This window comes from Mus caroli, unplaced genomic scaffold (assembly GCF_978045245.1).
Source record: "Mus caroli unplaced genomic scaffold, Mus_caroli_1 scaffold_4, whole genome shotgun sequence".
Taxonomy (NCBI): domain Eukaryota; kingdom Metazoa; phylum Chordata; class Mammalia; order Rodentia; family Muridae; genus Mus; species Mus caroli.
Window position 1 is genome coordinate 48,021,859 of NW_028227259.1, and position 19,603 is coordinate 48,041,461.

The 19,603-nt window shown below is 44.3% G+C and overlaps 2 protein-coding genes across 2 annotated transcripts in view; one reads left to right on the forward strand and one right to left on the reverse strand.

Moving 5' to 3' along the window:
- The first annotated feature begins 7,789 nt into the window (after window positions 1–7,789).
- Med28 (mediator complex subunit 28) lies at window positions 7,790–13,018 on the forward strand. The gene is made up of 4 exons (XM_021161953.3): window positions 7,790–7,984; window positions 9,943–10,009; window positions 10,844–10,956; window positions 12,567–13,018. The coding sequence occupies exons 1-4, from the start codon at window positions 7,826–7,828 to the stop codon at window positions 12,762–12,764; spliced, it is 537 nt and encodes a 178-aa protein (XP_021017612.1). The 5' UTR covers window positions 7,790–7,825; the 3' UTR covers window positions 12,765–13,018.
- Window positions 13,019–17,747: 4,729 nt separating this feature from the next.
- Window positions 17,748–19,603, reverse strand: part of Fam184b (family with sequence similarity 184 member B) — a 114,366-nt gene continuing 112,510 nt past the window's right edge. The window contains exons 15-16 of the mRNA XM_021161949.2: window positions 19,250–19,449; window positions 17,748–18,323 (exon numbers count right to left, since the gene is read on the reverse strand). Of these exons, the coding sequence (XP_021017608.1) occupies window positions 18,230–18,323; window positions 19,250–19,449 (294 nt within the window). The 3' untranslated portion in view covers window positions 17,748–18,229. The remainder of the gene's footprint in view (window positions 18,324–19,249; window positions 19,450–19,603) is intronic.

Sequence of the window (19,603 nt, forward strand, 5' to 3'; positions counted from 1 at the left end):
GCATACCACCACGACCAAAATGTAGAAAGGAAAATATAATGAATGACTTTGTTACATTTTTCAAGTTTTGATTCTTAAGGTAGATTATTTAAGTGTTCATATAACTTTCAAAATCTGATCCAATACAGTAAATAAATTAAAATATTTCCTTCTGATAGTTGTTTTTTCACTGTGATTCAGTTCTGTGAAGGGTCATCCTTTAAGAAATGTCTGAGCTAGAATCAGCCATATCTGGTTCTAGGTCACTGACAGAGGAACACACCAGATCTTCACTGGGGTGTATGCAAATGCTCTATGGGGGTGTCCCTTATGTGCGAATGTTCCAAAAGGGTGTCCCACACATAGAAATGTTTGTCAGCAAGCCCCATAGTGCCGTGCCTCATTACTGCTGCCTGCTGCCCCAGGCGCTGCATCCCTGGGGTTGGATTTGAGGACACACACACACACACATACACACACAAACGATGGCATGTGATCTCTCACAAGCTCCTTTTCCTAACCTGTAGTTCCTTTTCTTCACTTCTGCTAGAATCCTCCATTCAGCAGTTAACCTGGGAGAGCTGGGTGTGTTCCCACTTTGTTCATGGAAGGCCTCTCAGTGTTGGCCTCATTAGTCACAAGCTTCACACTTTGTCCCTTGGCAGCATAGCGAGAGGCAGACTCTTGTGAGGAGAGAGACTAGCTGGCAGAATGCCTGAAGAGGCTGACTGTTCCCACTGCAGTTAAGTCTTAATAGGACTTTTCCTCTCTCTGAGCTGGGGGGCTAGGAACTCTGTCCCCGATGGCACTTGTAGCAGGCGTTCCTTTGGGGTGGTTAGAGCCCATGGCAGCACCTCTCGCTTCTTTTTGAGTAGATGCTTCTTTTTGTAGGTTTGCACTTCAGCTTTAATTCATCTAGCTTAGCTCTCAGTCTCGTAGTTTCATTTTGCAAGCTGCTGGTATCTTTCATTTGCATTTCTGCCCAATATACAGTCTGCTGTTTCTGAAATATGCTTTCGCCCTCTGCATGGATGATTTGCCTTTTGTGTTTTCCTTTTCCTTAACTTGTCAAGCTCCAGGTGAAGTAAATCCTACCGAGTCTCTCCCAATCCTTTGTGTCTCCCTGCCCAGTTCACTGGTCTTGCCTGTAAGTGGCAAGACCAGTGGATAACTATTTTCCGATAACTATTCGGAAAATAGTTATCTGCAAGTGAGTGCAGATGTCTGCAGAGGCCAGGGGAGGGTGCAGTTACAGGTGGTTGTGAGCCATCTAGTGTGGGTGCTGGGATGTGAACTCATCCTTCTAGAAATGTAGCGCATGCTTTTAATCATTAAGCCATCTCTCCAGCCAATGGATAACTAGTTTTGAAAGTTACATTATAAAATAAATAAATAAATATAAAAATAAAAAAAGAAAGTTACATTGTGTTACTCTTAAGTTAGTCTGTCTTGGGCTATGGAGCTGACTGTGTTGCACATTACTATAGTGTAAACCACTACAGAGAAGTTGTCTCACAGTAATCTTCCCAAGACTGCTCTCCTGTTTTATGAGTGAAGAAACAAGAGTTAGAAAACCAAGAACTGAATGCTTTATGCTCTGGATGCATCCACGAGAAATACATTGATGTGTTCTTTGTCAACTTACATCATGGTTAGACTAACTGGGTATTAGATTTGCAAAAAACAAAACAAACAAACAAAAAAACACACACACACACAAAAGGAAAAATATTTTGTCACTAAGTGTCACCACTCTAGAGGCAGTAGGACTTGGGAGACTAGAGCATGAGGCTGACTAAAGTCTCAAGCAGTAGCTAGCAAACTTTATTCTGAGCCTCAGACAAATTATACTGAGGGTCAACAGGGAGTCATCATCTGAGTGACGTCTCATGAGTTCAAGCTGTACACAATCACAAGGACAAGGCAGGTGTCCATAGAGGAATGTAAAGGATAGTTTAAACATTTCATTAACAACAGCAAGCAACGAGTAATCGAGTAATGGGCAGTAAATTCTCTCCTATCCACTGCACTGGGGAGGGCATGAAAACGCATTTCCAACAGAAACTCGTGTTTCAGCCTGAGATCACCAGACTCTTGCTTGGAGTGCTCTCACAAGCACTTAGCATTCTCCTCACATGAATCCATTCCTGGATCATGTTCTGACAACTAATTAATTTGTTGCTGTTGTCTTGGAAGAGTTGTGATTTCCATAAACAGGTTAAAGAGCTGGCTTTTGGGTGCCAGAGGCAGGCTGAAGAAAGCATCCTTCAGATTGAGCATGGTGTGTGTGGTGGGTGGGCTCAGGGTGGAAAGGGTGCTCATTGGGGTGGAAGGGTTTGGAACTGGAGGTGGCGGGGGGGGGGTGTGAATATCCTTTATCTACTTATTTACCTCAAGTCCTGCACAGGTCAGTAGTCACAGGAATGAGGCTTTTTGACTGGAAGGAGGTAGGTGTTTCATGCTTGTTGACAAGGGATCAGGCTTCCAGCTTCCTAGAGCCAGGTGATGTGTGGGGTTATCCCCAGTGGGTCTCTCTTGGCATTGGATATTGTCTGCTGTTAACTGGGAGAGCCCCAACCTTCAATTGTAGTATTATTGGGGCCCTCTGATGGGCTAGTCTAATTGGATTTCTCTGTCAGGAAACTCTGGAGCAGTCGGCTTGGTGAGGGTATTGGCTGAAGGAACAACTTGTATTCTTCTAGAGCCAGGGTCAACACATAAATAGGGCCATTCTCCCCACCCCCCCACCCCCCCAGACAGGGTTTCTCTGTAAAGCCCTGGCTGTCCTGGAACTCACTTTGTAGACCAGGCTGGCCTCAGAAATCTGCCTCCCAAGTGCTGGGATTAAAGGCGTGTGCCATGGCTGCCCTGCTATGCAGCACTTCCACTCCCTCTGGGCCAGAATGGATTTGGGCTCCCATTTTGGTGAGATCACTCCCCATCATAGGGAAAATCACAAAAGAATGAGTTACGTGTTCCACTCCCAAGTTTACCTTTCTTCCTGTAGTCCATGGATAGGGCTTAGTGCCCATTGTTCTTTGTACCCATGTTTGTCAATCTGGCAGTGGTCCCAGTGGTTGTTTTAAAATGGAATGTTGTGCATCAGTGTCCACCAGAAAATCTATTGGTTTTCACCTTCAGGTTACCCAGGGCACATGGAGCTGGGTTGAACCCTGCCACTGCCTCAGAAGTCACTGACTTCTGCTTATTCCAGGACTTTGGGTCTTCTATTGGAGCATTTATTTTCCTAATGGCCCATTTCTTTACAATAAGCACATTTGTCTTTCTTCAGTTGTCACTTGGGCCTGAGATTCCCCACCAGTTGTACCCTACTTACCTTTTTTCTGGGTCATGTCTCTCAATCCCCTATTGTCCTTGTGGTCTTGGTTGGCAGCAGCTAATATTATTTTGGTCAGTCCTCCATTTTGTCGCTCCTCGGGGATTTTCCTATTGTTGTACACTTTTTCTGCTATAGCTACCAGCTCTGACAACTGTTTGCTTTTAAACCCCTCCAAGTGTTGGAGTTTTGGCTGACTGTCAGGGACTGTCTGGTTAACAAAAGCCACATTCACAGTTGACTGGTTTTTCTCTAGCTTTAGGATCAAAAAGGGGGTATATGTTCTGTAGGCCTCTATGTGTCTTTCTAGAATCCTACCTTCCTTTGGTAACCTGGCTTACCTTGGATAAATATGTAGGCCACCTGGCAGCCTCTCGGAGCACCCCATTAGAATCTGGTGGTAGTCCCAATGTTTCTCCTTACCTCCATCAGGGTTAGAATCCAAGTCAGGTCGAATCAAGGGAAAGGCTGCATCAATATCAGCCTGAACTTGGGTTGGGGTCCTGTTTGCCCCGGAACCCACTTCTGTATGGCAACCACAATCCTTTCCCTTTCTTCTATGGTAAAGAGGATCTGAAGCAGTTACTGATAGTCACCCCAGATGGGCCAGTGAGTCAGCATGACTGAGTCTAGAAGGGCTGGAAGAGCTGATAGCCTTTCTGAAAATGGGGGTGGAGGGGGTTGCATCTTCCAGTTATACAGGTCATTACTGGCAAAAGGTAAATAGGTCATAAACTGTCTCTCCAGGGGATCTGAGGGGTTGGGTGGTGGTCTGGTCAGAGTAATAAGAAGCTGAGTCATCTCTCTGGGGTATGGGGTGGAGAACGGGAGGAAGTAAGGCTGACCCCCAGGGTGCAGCTGGTAGCAAACCATTCCATCCAAACAGGGGGTCTTTCCACTAAATACAAGGCACCTGGTCTGGGTGACCGAAGGCTTCATAAACTACAGCTTTTACCTGGTCAATGATGGGCAGATGGAAGGTCATCTCCTTGGAACAGCCAACTTTAAAGATGGGCTGTTTATTCCTTTAAAAGGTGATGGGATTATTGGAATGGACAACCAGCCCTGAATCCTCCCCAACTTGGCAGAAGTTGCTAAAATGGCCCAGAATGGCTACAGGCAACATCCTGAACGGCTACTTTATAGCCTGTCATGGCATCAGCCTGACTCAGGTCAGTTTACTCCTTTCAGCATGATGATGTATACCTGTAATCTCAGCACTCGGCGGGTAGAGGCAAGACTGCTAGATTCAGGTCTTCCTGGGCAGCAGAGTGAAGCCCTACCTCAGAAAAACAAACCCAGTCAGAGGGGAGAACACAGCAGTTGGACTTTGTTGGGGGAAAAAAAAAACTTATACAATAATTTTGTGGCAGCTTTATTTGTGATAGCCCCAAATTAGATACAACCCAAATGTTCTGCAATGGGTAAATGGTTAAACAAACCATTATTACCATAGGATTTTACTTTACAGTAGAAAGGAACATACTACTAATATATGCAAATATATGCAACTTAGATGAACTTTGGGGCAAAACACACACACACCAGTTAATCTTAAAATGCCTTTGCTAACTCGGTGACTGGACACTGCTAAACCTCTTCTGCTACCACAGGCATAATTGGATAGAGTAGCCATTGACCACTCAAAAAACCAAAAACTCACAAGGCTGGTTGGCATTATCTCCTACAGTTACTCCCAGCTTCTTTCCCTGCTCTCCTGATTCTGCCTGTATCCACCTTTGCAACTCTAAGTGCACCCACCATCCTCAGTCATTGGTCGCCGGTGTCTTTATTGATGGATCAAAAGACAACTGAGGAACAGGACCTTAGCATCAGAACCAATGCTTACATCAGGAGACCAGACCTAACTTTCTATTTCCCAGAATTAGGCAAGTCAGCTACTAGAACAACTGTAGGCTTATGAATGCACATCAACATAGGAAGGCCAAGTGGTTTTATGAGGATAGAAATAACAACAGCCAACAACTCTCATAGGGCAACCTGTTAGTTTAGCCAACAGCTTTGCATCTGTTGAGGCTGCAGATGGCTGTAAAAATAACTTTTATTCACCCGAGGGAACTGTTGTCTCAAAGGCTTACTGCCTCCATCTGCTAACCTAGGCCTAGTCCTGGAAGCTTCTAGCCTCCATACAGTCTTACCTAGGCCTTGAGTGTTTTTAGCCTCTGAGACTTGCTGCTGTATGGGGGCACCCTTTCTAGCTCTAAGTTCTGTTGGCTGGTTCAACTCAGATGTTCTGGCTCAAACTCATCTCTAGGCTGACTGGTTCATTCAGGTTTCCTTCTCTCAGCCTCTCCCGAATTGTTCTGCTTTGCCTAATACTAACTCTAGGAATCTGTTCAATTCTTCTGGTTCCTTCTCATTCTCTGGCTCATTGTGTCTTCACCTGTGTCTATCTAGCTTGTTCTCTCTTCAACCTGTGCAAAACTCTCCTGGTAAACTGCCTCTCTCTCCCCCTCCCCCTCTCTGCACTGCTCTCCTAAGTAGCTTCCCTTTTCCTCTTTCTTCTCATCCTATTCTGTCAAAATCTTTCTCTGATTCATTTATTTGTCTGCCTCTCAATTAGACATCACTTACAAACTAACTTTTACCTTCATTATTTAGGATTAAAGGTGTGTCCAAAGGGCATGTCCAGCCAGAGGGATTAAAGGGGTGTGCTAAGCCTGAGCCACACAACAACTAGAAACACAGTCTCACTGTTCACAATGTGATCAAATATTCTGCAACAGATGACTGTTCTGAAGAAATCTCTACATGCTCCTTTCTTTTGTCACAATGTTGCAAGATAATGCCAGAATGAATGTGAACAGTTCTGATGGTATCCACCTCACATATACATAGCCCCAGCACCTCCTCGTCTGTGCTCAGAGCATGGTTGAGACAAGTTAGTTAAGTGTCAGACTCAAGAAACTGCCAGCACAACTTGCACCAGCAACACTGCCATCTTTGTTGGTTCAACTTACATCTGCCATGGGCCCACTGCAGCCTGGCCAATCTAGTGCTGAGATGCAGTCTTCCCAGCCCGAGCTCAGCCATCTGCTCAAGCCTCTGTGCTTATTTTTCAGTCAACAAGTGTTTCTTTATATTTGCCAGACAGAGTTCTGGATGTTGGGCGTATAGATAACTAAAACCTGACTAACCAGGCAAAGTATTTCTTTAGGGTTTTTTTTTTTTTTTCCTAGAAAGGTCTTCCATTTAAATTTTCATTCAAATGAGATCTCTTTAGAGAGGCCCTCCACATCAAAGAGCACTTAGCTGTCCAGTCCCAAGCATTTTCCCTCAGTACTTATCTCTACAAATAATGTTGTATGTATTTATGAGGTTTTTCTTCCTATTTGGGATATTTACTACTATGTCTAGATTATTAAACATGCCTATCTGGAAACTAGAATGACTCAGTTAAGTTGAAGGGATGCTAGTCCACTTGAGCATGGCTCTGGCAAGCCTTGTTCGGCTCCTCCATTTCCTCTGCTTTGCTAAGAACTGTTAGATTGTGTTCCTAAAGCTAGCCACCGAGTTGTTTACTTATTTGGCCACTTCTCAGCTGAGGCTGACTACCAAGGTGCAGATATCATCGTATTGAAGTCCAGCAATGAAAAGTCCCCGTTGGCTCACCTAATTAACTTGTCCAATTAAAACACGTCATTGTAACACAGGGGTTCCCTTTATACCATTATAAACGTCCATTTTCCTATATGCCGCATCTGTCTCCTCTCTATCTAGAGGCAGTCTCTTATCCTCCAGTGACAAAGGACCCCATCCTTCCCTTCTCCTTCATCCTGTTTCCTGTCACTTATTCCCTACCCTCTTGTCTAGGGCAAAGAAATCTCCTTTCGGCGAAAACTTGGTCAGCTGATAATTTTCCTTTTTTTTTTTTTTAAAGTGTTGTAAAATTAAACAACAACGACGACATCAAAGCTATTTGGCTTCTGAATTAGTGAGCAGGCAAACATTAAAGCCGTTATGAAAACAGATGCAGTCACTTTCCCTCCGATGTTATCATATACGATTAGAAAAGTGCCAGGAACACTGGCAGCTTTCAAGATGTCACCTCACGCCAGAATTTAGAAGGAACTTGTGTTGTTCCAGCCAGAACAAGTGACTAGATTGGCATTTGGTACATCTCAAGCCCTTAATCACCCTAGAATGAACTGATGACTCCTCATTTTACTAAAGGTGCGCAGAAAAGATTCGGCTAAGGTCTTTAGGGACAGCCCAAGGGCTTGGCTGGTGGCGGGGAGGCCAGCGCCCGTGTTCGGTCTCTGCAAGTGACTGATTTAAACTAGCCCCAGCCTTTAGTATTTAGGTCAAAAAAGAGTAAACCCAGGTCGGCTATAAATTGGACAGACCTCACAGAAACAAGGATGATGGTAAATCCTTTCTCCCGGCGAATAGGCGAACTGCCCGTCATGTGACCAGTCCTGTCACGTGATCAGGCTGCCCGCGCCTGCGCACACAGGCCCGACGGCGTTTCCGCCCGCCGTTGCAGACATGGCGGCGTCCCTGGGAGGGATGTTCACCGGGCAGCCTCCAGGTCCTCCGCCGCCGCCGCCCGGGCTCCCAGGCCAGGCGTCGCTTCTGCAAGCAGCCCCTGGGGCCCCGAGACCATCTAACAGCACTTTGGTGGACGAGTTGGAGTCATCCTTCGAGGTAAGCCGAGATGTGAGGGCGTCTCTGTGCAGCCCTCACTGGCGTGCGGAAGGCGCGCAGCTTAACTCCTTTCTCGGTCCCTGCGTTTAGTAGAGGCGGGGGCACCGGAGAATGGAAGTTGCCTGCCGTAGATTGGGTACTACCTGTGGCCGGTGGTCTCAGGTCTGCCCCCGCAACTGCGACATTTCTGGAGACCGTGGCCTTGAAGTTCGCTCAACTCCCATCCTCCTCGGGGCTCGTTTGATCCCCTGCGGGTCTAGTAGGATCTGGTCTTCCCTGGAGCGGGCCCACTCGGCTGAGGTCCTTTGAGTTTCCAGGTCACATGCTGGACGCTTTTCCTGTTTTTCTCTTGTGTTCTGTGTAAGCCTTCCAATGGTCCCTGGCACCTGCCTACCTGTTAGCTTTTTTGTTTGGGTGCTACCCCTTGACGTCTCTGGCTTTCGCTTTCTATTCATTTGGTAAATGCTCTTTGTTGGTAAATGCTCTTTGTTGGCATAAGTTGAGTTCTTACTGTGGGAGGAAACCTTGGTAGAACGCTTGGGTCCTTACACTCTTGGATGCAGGGATGGAATTCAGGTGTGGTGGCAAACATCTTTACCGGATTAGCCATCGCACCAGTCCTAAAATACTGGGCTTTTAATAGAAGGGCACGCGTTGTTTTTACATCCGTGAGACTGACTGTCCATAAAGGTCCATGCTTTAAATGTTTTTCAAAGGGGGGGGGGCTGGGAGGTGTAGCAGGAACTAAAGTTTCTGAAGTTAGTTTTTGTCTTTTTGTTTTGTTTTTTTGAGACAAGTTCTCAGTGTAGCCCTGGCTCTCTTGGAACAAGCGCTGTAGACCAGGCTGACTTTGAACACATACCTGTCTCTGCCTCCCTAGTGCTGGAATTGAACAAGTGCAGCACCACTGCCTGCCTTGCAGTTAGGTTTGTGGTTTTTTTTTTTTTTAAAGTCTGCATGGCCTACTGCGGTTGAAGCCCCCCCACCCCCAGCTTTGTGGGCCATAGGTTTTCTGAAATCTGCACATCATGCTCACGCCCCCAAAGTCCAACAAGACTTAACTTTTACCGTACACAGAATAGGCAGTCTGGTTGGTCGAGCTGTTACAGGAGTGGGAAATCCTTGTGACTGTTTCTATCCATCAGATCTGGAGCTAGCCAGGAGGATTCATTGCCTCTGAGAGGAACTTTGGGTGTAGTTTTGACTTGTGTTCGGAACCTAAATTTGGTTCTGTGTCTTTGTGTTTAGTTTTCGGTGCTTGCTCAAGGCTGTCAGGGTCTGTTCTCAGACTGTGTTCCTCTGTCAGCTGCCGTCATGCTTGTCTTTCTGAGGGCTGCTTGTGCCCCTGGGGCGCACTCACACGTACAGCTCAGTTGGCACCCTTTCAAAACTCCCTCTTTGGGATTTGGTTATCCACGCGACACCATTTATTTTACAGACAGCTGTTAGTTATTAAATGCCAAATGGTATCCCAAGTACTTAGTGCTGAATCACACAGGCAGAGCTGTTGGGAGAAGTCAAGTAACAGTGGCTGAAGAGTGGATAGTAACATCAGTTACTTTTCTGAAAAGCTTGCCAGGCTCCACTGTAGAGCATGAACAGGAGTTACCATTTAGAAAGAGCAGACAGATAACATCTTGACATAGGAATATATACAATTCATGTAAGGGTCAGCCAGAGTGGCGTGGCCGTGGTGGGGTTGAAAGGCAATCCAGGTGTGGAATAAGACAGCGAGGAAGAGGCGGGTGGCAGGCGTAAGACCATGTGATGAGGCCAGCAAATACCAGTGTCTCAGGTGCCAAACCAGCTGGGATTTGCTTTACCTGGTGCCTACGCTGGCCTGATGTCTAATCAAGTACAGGTGCAAAAAGTGTCCATTTATTGAGTGGCCTCAGGAGAAGCCCTTTCCTGTTCCTAATAGCTGCTGTGTATATGACATTTTTGTTTCCTTCACTCAGGCTTGCTTTGCTTCCCTTGTGAGTCAGGATTATGTCAATGGGACTGATCAGGAAGAAATTCGAACTGGTAAGAGTTCCAACTTCTTTGCACACTGTGTTCTTGTCATCAGCAAGATGTCTGTTGTTGACTTTATATCTGTGCGTTTAGCCCTGCATGTATCTTGGAACATTTCCAGGGAGTAAGATGTGTGCAGAGTCCCCATAAATTGCTGGCTCTCTGTTTGGTTCACTAGCTGACATGTTTTCTGAGTCCTTATAAATTGCTTAAAATGAGCTTTTCATATGAGTACAACGATGTAAAACTAATGAATGCTGTTTATTAACCCACAAATTTTGTTGGTTTTCTTTTTCATTAGCTCTGACAGAAATATAAGTTTTATGCATATTTTTTCTTTGATTTTTCAAGACAGCATTTCTGTGTGTAGACTTCGCTGTCCTGGAACTCACTCTGTAAACTAGGCTGGCCTCAAACTCACAGAGATTTGTGTCTGCCTCTAGAGTGCTGGGATTAAAGGAGTGTACCATGGTTCTCCCTGTTATGCGTATTGTTATGTCCAGTGCCTCGTAACTTTTTTGTAGTGGAAATTGTCCTAATCTGCTGAGAGTCTGGATTGTGTTTCTTCGGAAGACTTAACAACTTCTGTGTTGTGTAAAGTCTCTGACCTGAGAAAAAATGAATTACCTATTTCATGCTAGTTTTACATGGGAACTTGAAGATGGTTATTATCGCTGTCATCCAGATTAAAATCCCAAATTATGTCTATGAGAAAGTGCTGTTTTAATATTTTAACTATTCATTTAGGTGGGTGTAATATATATATATATATATATATATATATATATATATATATCTTGCGTATATATAAACTTTTGGGTCTCTCTCTCTTTATTTTTTCTTAAGGTGTTGATCAGTGTATCCAGAAGTTTTTGGACATTGCAAGACAGACAGAATGTTTTTTCTTACAAAAAAGGTTGCAGTTATCTGTCCAGAAACCAGATCAAGTTATCAAAGAGGTACGAATTTGACTTTCCCTCAACTTTTAAGAACAAGTATCATTTGGATTCCACTGTCTTTAAACAAGATAAACCCTCATCCTGTGAGTTGTAGGTCTTTATGGGTCTGATGAGGGTGCCAGCATTTAGGACATCCTGGACACAAGGTGGTCATTGGAGAGGGAGCAGAGCTGCAGACAGCCCTGCCTACTCATTTCACACACTGGCTGTCCTGGAAAAGTTTTCTTAATGAGCAGGCTTTGCCTCCTGAGAAAAGTTAGGAAACCACCAGTATAGAGTAAAAGTTAATTTGAACAGGAATTGTAACTGTGTTTCCAAATTGCTTTACATGGTACTTTGCGCATAGGAAATGGTCTATTTACTTTACAGAGTAGAAAATAAATATTGTAGCCAGACATGGTGGCGAATGTCTTTAATCCCAGTTCTCAGGAGACACAGGCAGGCAGATCTCTTTTAAGTTCAAAACCAATCTTGGTCTGCATAGCAAGTTCCAGGCCATATTGTGTGATTCTGTTGATTTTTTTTTTTTTTAAAGCAGAAGAAGAAAGAAAGGAAATTGCTGGAGGTCAGAACCCCAGCAGGGTTCTGGTCTGAATGGTGGATGTGTGGAGTCAGCAAAAATGAGCCTGACCACCATGTTTTTCAAACAGATGGCTCTGAATAGCTTGCGCCCTCTTTATTTGTACAAGTTCCAGAGTATTCAAGCATGAGCAGTTTTAAATCACTTCTCTTTAATCATTCCCAACCATCATTGACATTTACCCATTTTGGTTCCTTTTCCTCCTCCCCATCCCCATGTTGTCATTAGTTGACCTTTAACTCACATCTAAGCATTTAATTTTTTACTTCGTATCTGCGTACATTCTATATTGCAAGCCAAATGATTGTATCTATGTAGCCAGGCATCTCCTATTAGTACTGTACCTAGACTAGTAGGAGACATGCAGTTACAAAAATGATTTTTCTTAAAGATTGACTTATTTATTTTATATATGTGAATACACTGTAGCTATGCAGATGGTTGTGAGCCTTCATGTGGTTGTTGGGAATTGAATTTTTAGGACCTCTGCTCGCTCCTGTTGACCCTGCTCTCTTAGTCCCTGCTTGCTCCCGCCCAAAGATTTATTTATTATTTTACATAAGTACACTGTAGCTGACTTCAGATGCACCAGAAGAGGGTGTCAGATCTCATTACGGGTGGTTGTGAGCCACCATGTGGTTGCTGGAATTTGAACTCAGGATCTTTGGAAGAACAGTCAGCGTTCTTACCTGCAAAAATGATGAATCTTTAACAGTATGTTTATTTTTTTATTTTAGTTGAACTATATGTCCTCCCCTTTTTCTTCTTCTTCTTCCTCTTTCTCCTCTTCCTCTTCTTGCTTGATTTTTGAGACAAGGTCTCCCTGCATTACCCAAGCTATTATTGAACTCACTCTGGCCTTAAAATTCACGATTCTGCCTCCACTTCTGAAGTAGCTAGGCTTACAGGCGTGTGCCCCCAGGGTCCTCCTTAGTGTTCCTGACTAAGGGGGACCTTTCCTCATTTGCTCGTGTTTTGAGATGGCTGACCTCCTCACTTTATCTCTCCCCCTTACCACTTTCATCTGTAGGATGTCTCAGAACTAAGGAGTGAACTGCAGCGGAAGGATGCGCTGGTCCAGAAGCACTTGACAAAGCTGAGGCATTGGCAGCAGGTGCTGGAAGACATCAATGTGCAGCACAAGAAGCCGGCTGACATGCCTCAGGGATCCTTGGCCTTCCTCGAGCAGGCGTCTGCCAACATTCCTGCACCTCTGAAGCAGACCTAAGCACTCCTGCCTGTGGTGCAGCCTTGCAGTCTTGGCAGACACGTTTCCTTACAGACCTGGTGTATTGGAAGGACTCTGTTGGATAATGAGTTTGTATCAGTTTCTGTCCCTATTTATAAGGTAGGGTTTCAGTATGAAGCCGGGATGGGCCTTGAATCTATGATCCCCTGCCTCAGCTCCTCTAGTACTCTAAACTCCTGAATACTTTATAAAATATCTCTATCTTTGATAAAGTAAAGTTTGGTTTTGTTTTTTGTTGTTGTTGTTTGTATCAATCTTTAGCACTGTTTAATCTTTAGACTGTTAGAGTACTCACACACATTTCTTATTTGGCCTTTGCCATTTGTTTTGACAACATTTTATGGCTTCATCTCCCCTTTTTTTCTTAAGCTATGAATTTGGTGAAAAACCTGAAGGAAACAGTGTTTAGTAGTTTGAGAAGCCAGGGGATGTACAGTTTGGTTATCAGCCTTAATAGGCTACACTAGTAGTAGGTAGTGTAGACAGATATGTAAATGTGCTGTTCCAAAACTGTGAGCTACCTCTTGAGGAATCTGGCACTGCAGTGTGATGCTTCTAGGGCGGCACAGGGCGAGCATATTTCACAGGTGGCTCAGAAGAGGTTAGAATCTGCTGCTAATGGAGGATACTTACCTTAATGCTGGGTGGGTTTTTGTCTGGGCTAAGTTTCATTCTCTGAGTCCTTACTCACTCTGCCTTGAGGGCACACACATGAGGAATATGGCATGCTGAGTGCTCTTGGGCTGGGCTGTGCTGGTCAGGGTAAGGAATGGAGTCCCAGGGAAGGCTCGGGTGAGGTATGAGGCCAAAAGCCTGCTTGGATTGTCTCTTTGTCTCTGAGTTTTATTTGCTTGTTTTTTGTTTTTTTTGTACCCCCACCCCTCAAGGCCAAGCACCTTTCTTTACCCAAAACAAATACTCCATACCTCTTGAATAGTCAGTGCATCTCCAGCTTGGCTTTGTCCATTTTGGTTTCTGGAGCCTTAGCCCAAGGTCATAAGCATTACCATCCACTCACTGCCGGCCTAGGCTGGGCACTGCCATCTGGTCTCTGGAGCTTCAGTGTGCCCCTTTGCTGCGCCTCATCTCAGGGCACAGGGTTTTGTTTTTAATTTTGTCAACTTTCTTAAATTCTACATATGCTTTATAAGTAGTGACTATGTTAGTTGCTCTATTGAATGCCTGTTGGAGTTAGGGACTTCCTTGATTACGCAAGGTCTTACTAGTTTCATGTGTATGCTTGACTGTATGATATTTAGTTCCTGGAACAATTAAAACCAGTCTGAGGCCATCAGGTTCTAATTAAGGAATTAGAATATAAAAATAAAACAGTGTTGAAAAATTTAGGCTGGCATGGTGGCATTTGGGAGGTAGAGGAAGGAGACTCAAACTGTAGCCTCACCTTCAGCTACATAGCAAGTTTGAAGCTGTTGTAGATTACATGAGATCTGCCCCCGTCCCCTCTACCTCCGTCAAAAAAAAAAAAAAAAAAAAAAAACCAAAACAAAACAAACAAACAAACAAAACACTTAATTAAAACCCATGCATTTTCTGAAGTTCTGATTGACAGCTTGGCTGGTTTTGGATTTCTTGGCTAAAACCTAAATAAACTGCTTACATTTTGGCTGGTTTTTCAATAATGAGGAGGATGGTGAAAATACTGAAATCATTCTTGGTGCTTAGTGAAAATATTTTTTAAGTTGGTATATATACAAGTTATTGTTTATTTTAAATTGAATTCAATGGTTAGGTTAAAATAATTTTCCCATTTTGTCAGTTTGTGTGTGTATAGTATATCTGTGAACATGTTTGGGGAGGGGTACATGTGTGTTTTTGTGAAGGTCAAAGATCCATGTGTGTTAGACATTAGAGATCCAGGTGGGGGCTATTTTCAGATTACCTTTTGAGACTCAGTTTCTCACTGAGTTTGTCCTTGTTTACTGGCCAAGACTAGCTGGCAAACCGCAGTGATCTTCCTGCCTCTCTCCTACTTCCAAGCCCTAGGATTAAGCTCCTCTGCTCAGCTTTTTATCCTGGTACAACCACATGAACTCAGGGCTTCAGTCACACACACGTGCCTTACTTACAGAACCATCCCCCAGCCCCATCTCTCTCCTCCTAAGTGGCACTTTGCTGGCTGTTGAACACAGACATTCCAAGCTGCATGTCTTTCGGGGGTTTCCGTTGGCTTGCTGCTCCTATGTGTAACCTAATGGATTCAAGGAAGTTTCCTGCTTGTTTCAGTTGCCTACCTGAGTAAGACCAGCCTTTCCATATGCATGGCTCCCAGACCCGTTGCCTTCTCTAGGATGAAGCACTCAGGTGATTTCTGCCACTTGCAACCGTCTTCCTTGGCTCCTTCCCTGTACCTCACCCAAATTCTGTCTTAAACATTTACCTTGATCTTTTCCAGCTCCTTATTCTGTCTCCACTCTGCTCCTTCCTCCGCAACTGTATTTGTCTGTCCTGCAATTGTGCTTGTGATCATCTTTGGCAACAGATCAGATGGGACGTTCACTTCCGTAGTTTCTACACATGAACTTAGCTTCTTTATCTGACTGTCGACATCCCTGATTGTTGGTTTTCAGCTGAAGACTCCTACTCAGCTTTGCTTTCTAAAGTGCTGCTGTATGAAGTACAGTTCCAGACACTACCATTGCTTGTGCCAGTCCTGGGTATTAGTTTGCCTAGCATGGGTGCTACAGTAGTCAGGTCTGTTTCTGGAATCCTCTAGTGGACAGTCTGGTCAGGAGCAGTCAGTCACCCTAGTCCACACTGCAGAACTATCCTTACACAGATAGCACACACCTGCCAGTGTCCAGAAGCTGACCCAGCAGTGCTCCAGTTACTCTGCTGAGGTTAAACAGGCTCAGAACACCAAACCTCAGAGTCACCTGAAACAATGATAAGGTGAGACAAATCACTTATAATTCTCATTGGGGCACATATACACTCAAAACCAAGTCACCGTGTCGTTCAAACCACCAGACATCCTGCTGGATGAAATGAGTGACTGTGACCTTGGCCCCCTTTGGTTAATATCAACTTGACAGAATCTAGTCCCACCTAGGAGACAGACCTCTTAGCACGTCTTCGAAGAAGTTTATGTTGGTTGAGGTATGTGGGCAGCAGCATCCTAAGGGCTGGGGTCCAATACTGAATAAAACATGAGCTAGGCATCATTATTCTTTGCTCTCTGCCTCCCATCTGGACACTGTGACCAACTGCTTCAGCGCTGTCCTTCCCAGCCATGGTGGACTGAACCACCAAAATCTTGAACCATAATAAACTCTGAGGTCTTTTTTGTCAGCAGCAAGGAAATGCAGAAGGCGGCAGAAAAGCAGTCTTGTGCCTTACCAAGAATTACAATGCTGAGAAATGCCCAGATCAGAAAAGGCACAACCACCTGTATCGCACAGTGCTCTCTGCTTATTGGCAAACATTGGAACTTATGGCAAACAAGAGTGGGCATTTCCTATCCAAAACTCCAAATGCTCCCAGATCTAAACTTTTCCAACAATGACCTGACACTGAAAGGGGAAACTTGCATACTTGATGCATTGAGTAAAAATGAAGGTTTACCAAGAAAATAAGGTGGATATAGAAATGTAAGGGAATATGTTTAGATTTTGGTCCCATGTTTAAGATAACTCGTGTATATTCATGAATCTGAAAATATGCAAACATTTTTTTTAAGTCTTACTGGTGATTGAACTCAGGACCTTGCACATGCTAACCACGTGCTATACCACTGCTATGCACGCTTAAGCACTTGTGGTCCCAATTGTTAGGAGGTGATAAAGCAATAAAGGCTGCTTGCTCATGAGTGGCATTAATGCCCTTGCAAAGAGGCAGCTCTGTTGTGCACGAGTCCCCATAGTGGAGACATGAAGAATGCTTCCCCACTTTCATCTTGGTTTCTTACCCACAAGTAATGCATTTCTTTTGTCTGTATACTCTCTCCATCATTAAAGTTTTAGTGTAACAGCCTCAACACTCCAGTGTCTTCAGCTTATGCAGGAAGGACAAAAAGTTAGCACTGAAAAGTCATGTGCCATCCATTCCAAATATGGTGACAAATGGTTGCATTCAAAATGGAGAAAGACCCATGAGCACCAATCTTTTAGGACACATACAGTGTGGGTTCTAGCTGGGTATGGTACACTTGGGTCAGGGGCAGAGATGGGAAAATCTTTGAGGCCATCATGGTCTTATTATATAGTGAGTTCTGGACATAGTGAGATTCTGTCTCCAAACACCAACAAAAAAGTGGATTCTCATGGGCAAGGCAGTTCAGTAGTAGAGCACTGGCCTAGCATGCCCCAGGTCCTGGGTTCTATATGTAGAACTACCAACAACAACAACAGAAAAGAGACTTTAAAATTTGAAAATGATTAATAAGCCAGGTGGTGGTAGTGTGGAGGCAAAGACATTTTTATTGTCCAGTTCAGAGTTTTATTATTCAAAGAGCAAAAATTTGACAATGCATAGAATTGACATCTGTTGATAGGCCACTTGCTGGGCCAGCACCAGAGAGAAGAAAAGTCTACCCACTAAAAGTTGTGTCAAAGGGTAAGACAGAGTGCAGCTTCAGCACCATGGGCAGTTCCCTGCTCTCCTGGGAGTCCATGCAGTGGGAAAGCCATACTTACATCTGAGGCTGATAACACAGATGCAAAGAATGGGTCCAACAACGGTTGACATCAGAGAACAGACAGTCTAGAAACCTTTGCAAAGACTTAGCATAATGGTCATCGAAGCTGAGATGTATAATAGGAGGCACAGTTGTTCACCGAGCATTCCAAGTCAGACTTGATAGTATGCTGCTTAATCTTGTGAAGTGCTGTTTGAGGTAGGTGTTGTCCCTCTGCAGTCTGTGGCCTGTGCCAGACCTTGGAAATCAAAACATGCAATCCAAGCATGCTGCAGTCCATTCCTGGTAGGTTTGGTGTTCTGTTCTCATTGGCTTGCCTATATTGAACTTTTATTCCTCTTCATTTTGAGGTTAGATGTGCATTTGGAATTATATATACATATGCATATGTACATATGCATATATATGTAATCATAGCTTTGAGTGGAGATGACCAAGGAAAAAATATTTTTAAAGCAGACCATGGCAGTCACAAGTCTGATATCTCACAAGTGAAGTATGACATTACAGGCACTAGGAGTACAATGGGTAATTTGGTCATCAGAGGTTAATATCATTTCCTATGGGTGCTTCCTAAGAACTGGCTTGTTTCATCTTTAACTATAGGCATTCTTACATAAGCAGGTGTCACAATGAAGCTGAAATGTTAGTGCCACACTTTGTTTTAGCTATCCATCGCATGTAAGTCACTCCCCCAGCTAGTTACCAGGTTGGGTGGTTTTAATTTATTCCTTCAGATGGTTGAAATGATTTTCTAATGTCCTCCTTCAAACAGATCCCACAGGACAGTCTAGAATGAAAAGTACTTGGTAAACCATTCCTGATGCGGAGAGCCTTGCTTCTGTGGGGCTTCTTTGGGTTGGGCTAGTTCGCCATCTTGGGTCCTTAAAAACAAAGAAAATTTTTACATGAAACTATGAAACTTATTCAGTAAAAACCAATACTGTACCATCTTTCCAGGGGAAGCTCTAACTGCTTCAATAATGCCAAGTCACACTGAAAAGTAGCCCTAGCTATGACACACACTTCTGTGTCAGGTCTGAGGGTAGGGATATCTTAAAGGTTAGTTCCTTTAGTCACACCAGTCTGATCAGGTAGCTACTGTATGCATTTTAAAGATAGTAATTGTACTGGCTAGTTTTGTGTCAACTTGACACAGCTGGAGTTAGGAGTATCACAGAGAAAGGAACGTCAGTTGAGAAAATGCTTCCACGAGATCCAACTGTAAGGCATTTTCTCAATTAGTGATCAAGGGGGGAGGTCCCCTTGTGGGTGGTGCCATCTCTGGGCTGGTAATCTTGGTTCTATAGGAGAGCAGGCTGAGCAAGCCAGGGGAAGCAAGCCAGTAAAGAACATCCCTCCATGGCCTCTGCATCAGCTCCTGCTTCCTGACCTTGAGTTCCAGTCCTGACTTCCTTGGTGATGAACAACAGTATGGAAGAGTAAGCTGAATAAACCCTTTCCTCCCCAACTTGCTTCTTGGTCATGATGTTTGTGCAGGGATAGAAACCCTGACTGAGACAGTAATACAGGAGACTTTAGAGGTCACCTGCCCAAGGCCACACAGCCAAGAAAAGTGGATTTTTAGATACAGATCTTAAGTGATGCCATAAAAATTAGTCCTTTTACAGTCAGCACCAAAATTCTCAAGAACACACTTTCTATCATCAGTGGTCCCATTTGGCTAGGCTGTTTCCAAGGCTGGACTCCTACTTTTAGATCATATGTCAGATGCCTTAGTAGGTGCCTAAGGAGACTCCAGTTTCTTTCCTGTCTTTGGAGAGACACCTTTGCCTGCCGACACACACACCTTGAGGCAGTTTTCCCATCTAGTAACTGGGTGGGCTTGTAAGGCTGGCCACAGCTGGGGCTCGGGTCCAGGCTGGGTGACTTAGTTATGGGAGGGGCATTGATCCTGGAGCTCAGGTCTCCGCTCAGAAAGTTCTTCGCATAGGAGGCAAGGTTTGGCACGCTGACCACTCGGCTGGGCACTTCCTCCACCTTCTTTTTCTGTTTGTGTTAGAGGAAAGGTGTTAGTGCTTACCCCAGAATAAATGCAAATAGGCCAATGCCAATAGGCTCACCCAACCCAAACAAGGGAAAGAAGGAACAATCCTACTTCTATACTAAAATATTGTGTTAATATTGGGGGTGGCAGGGACAG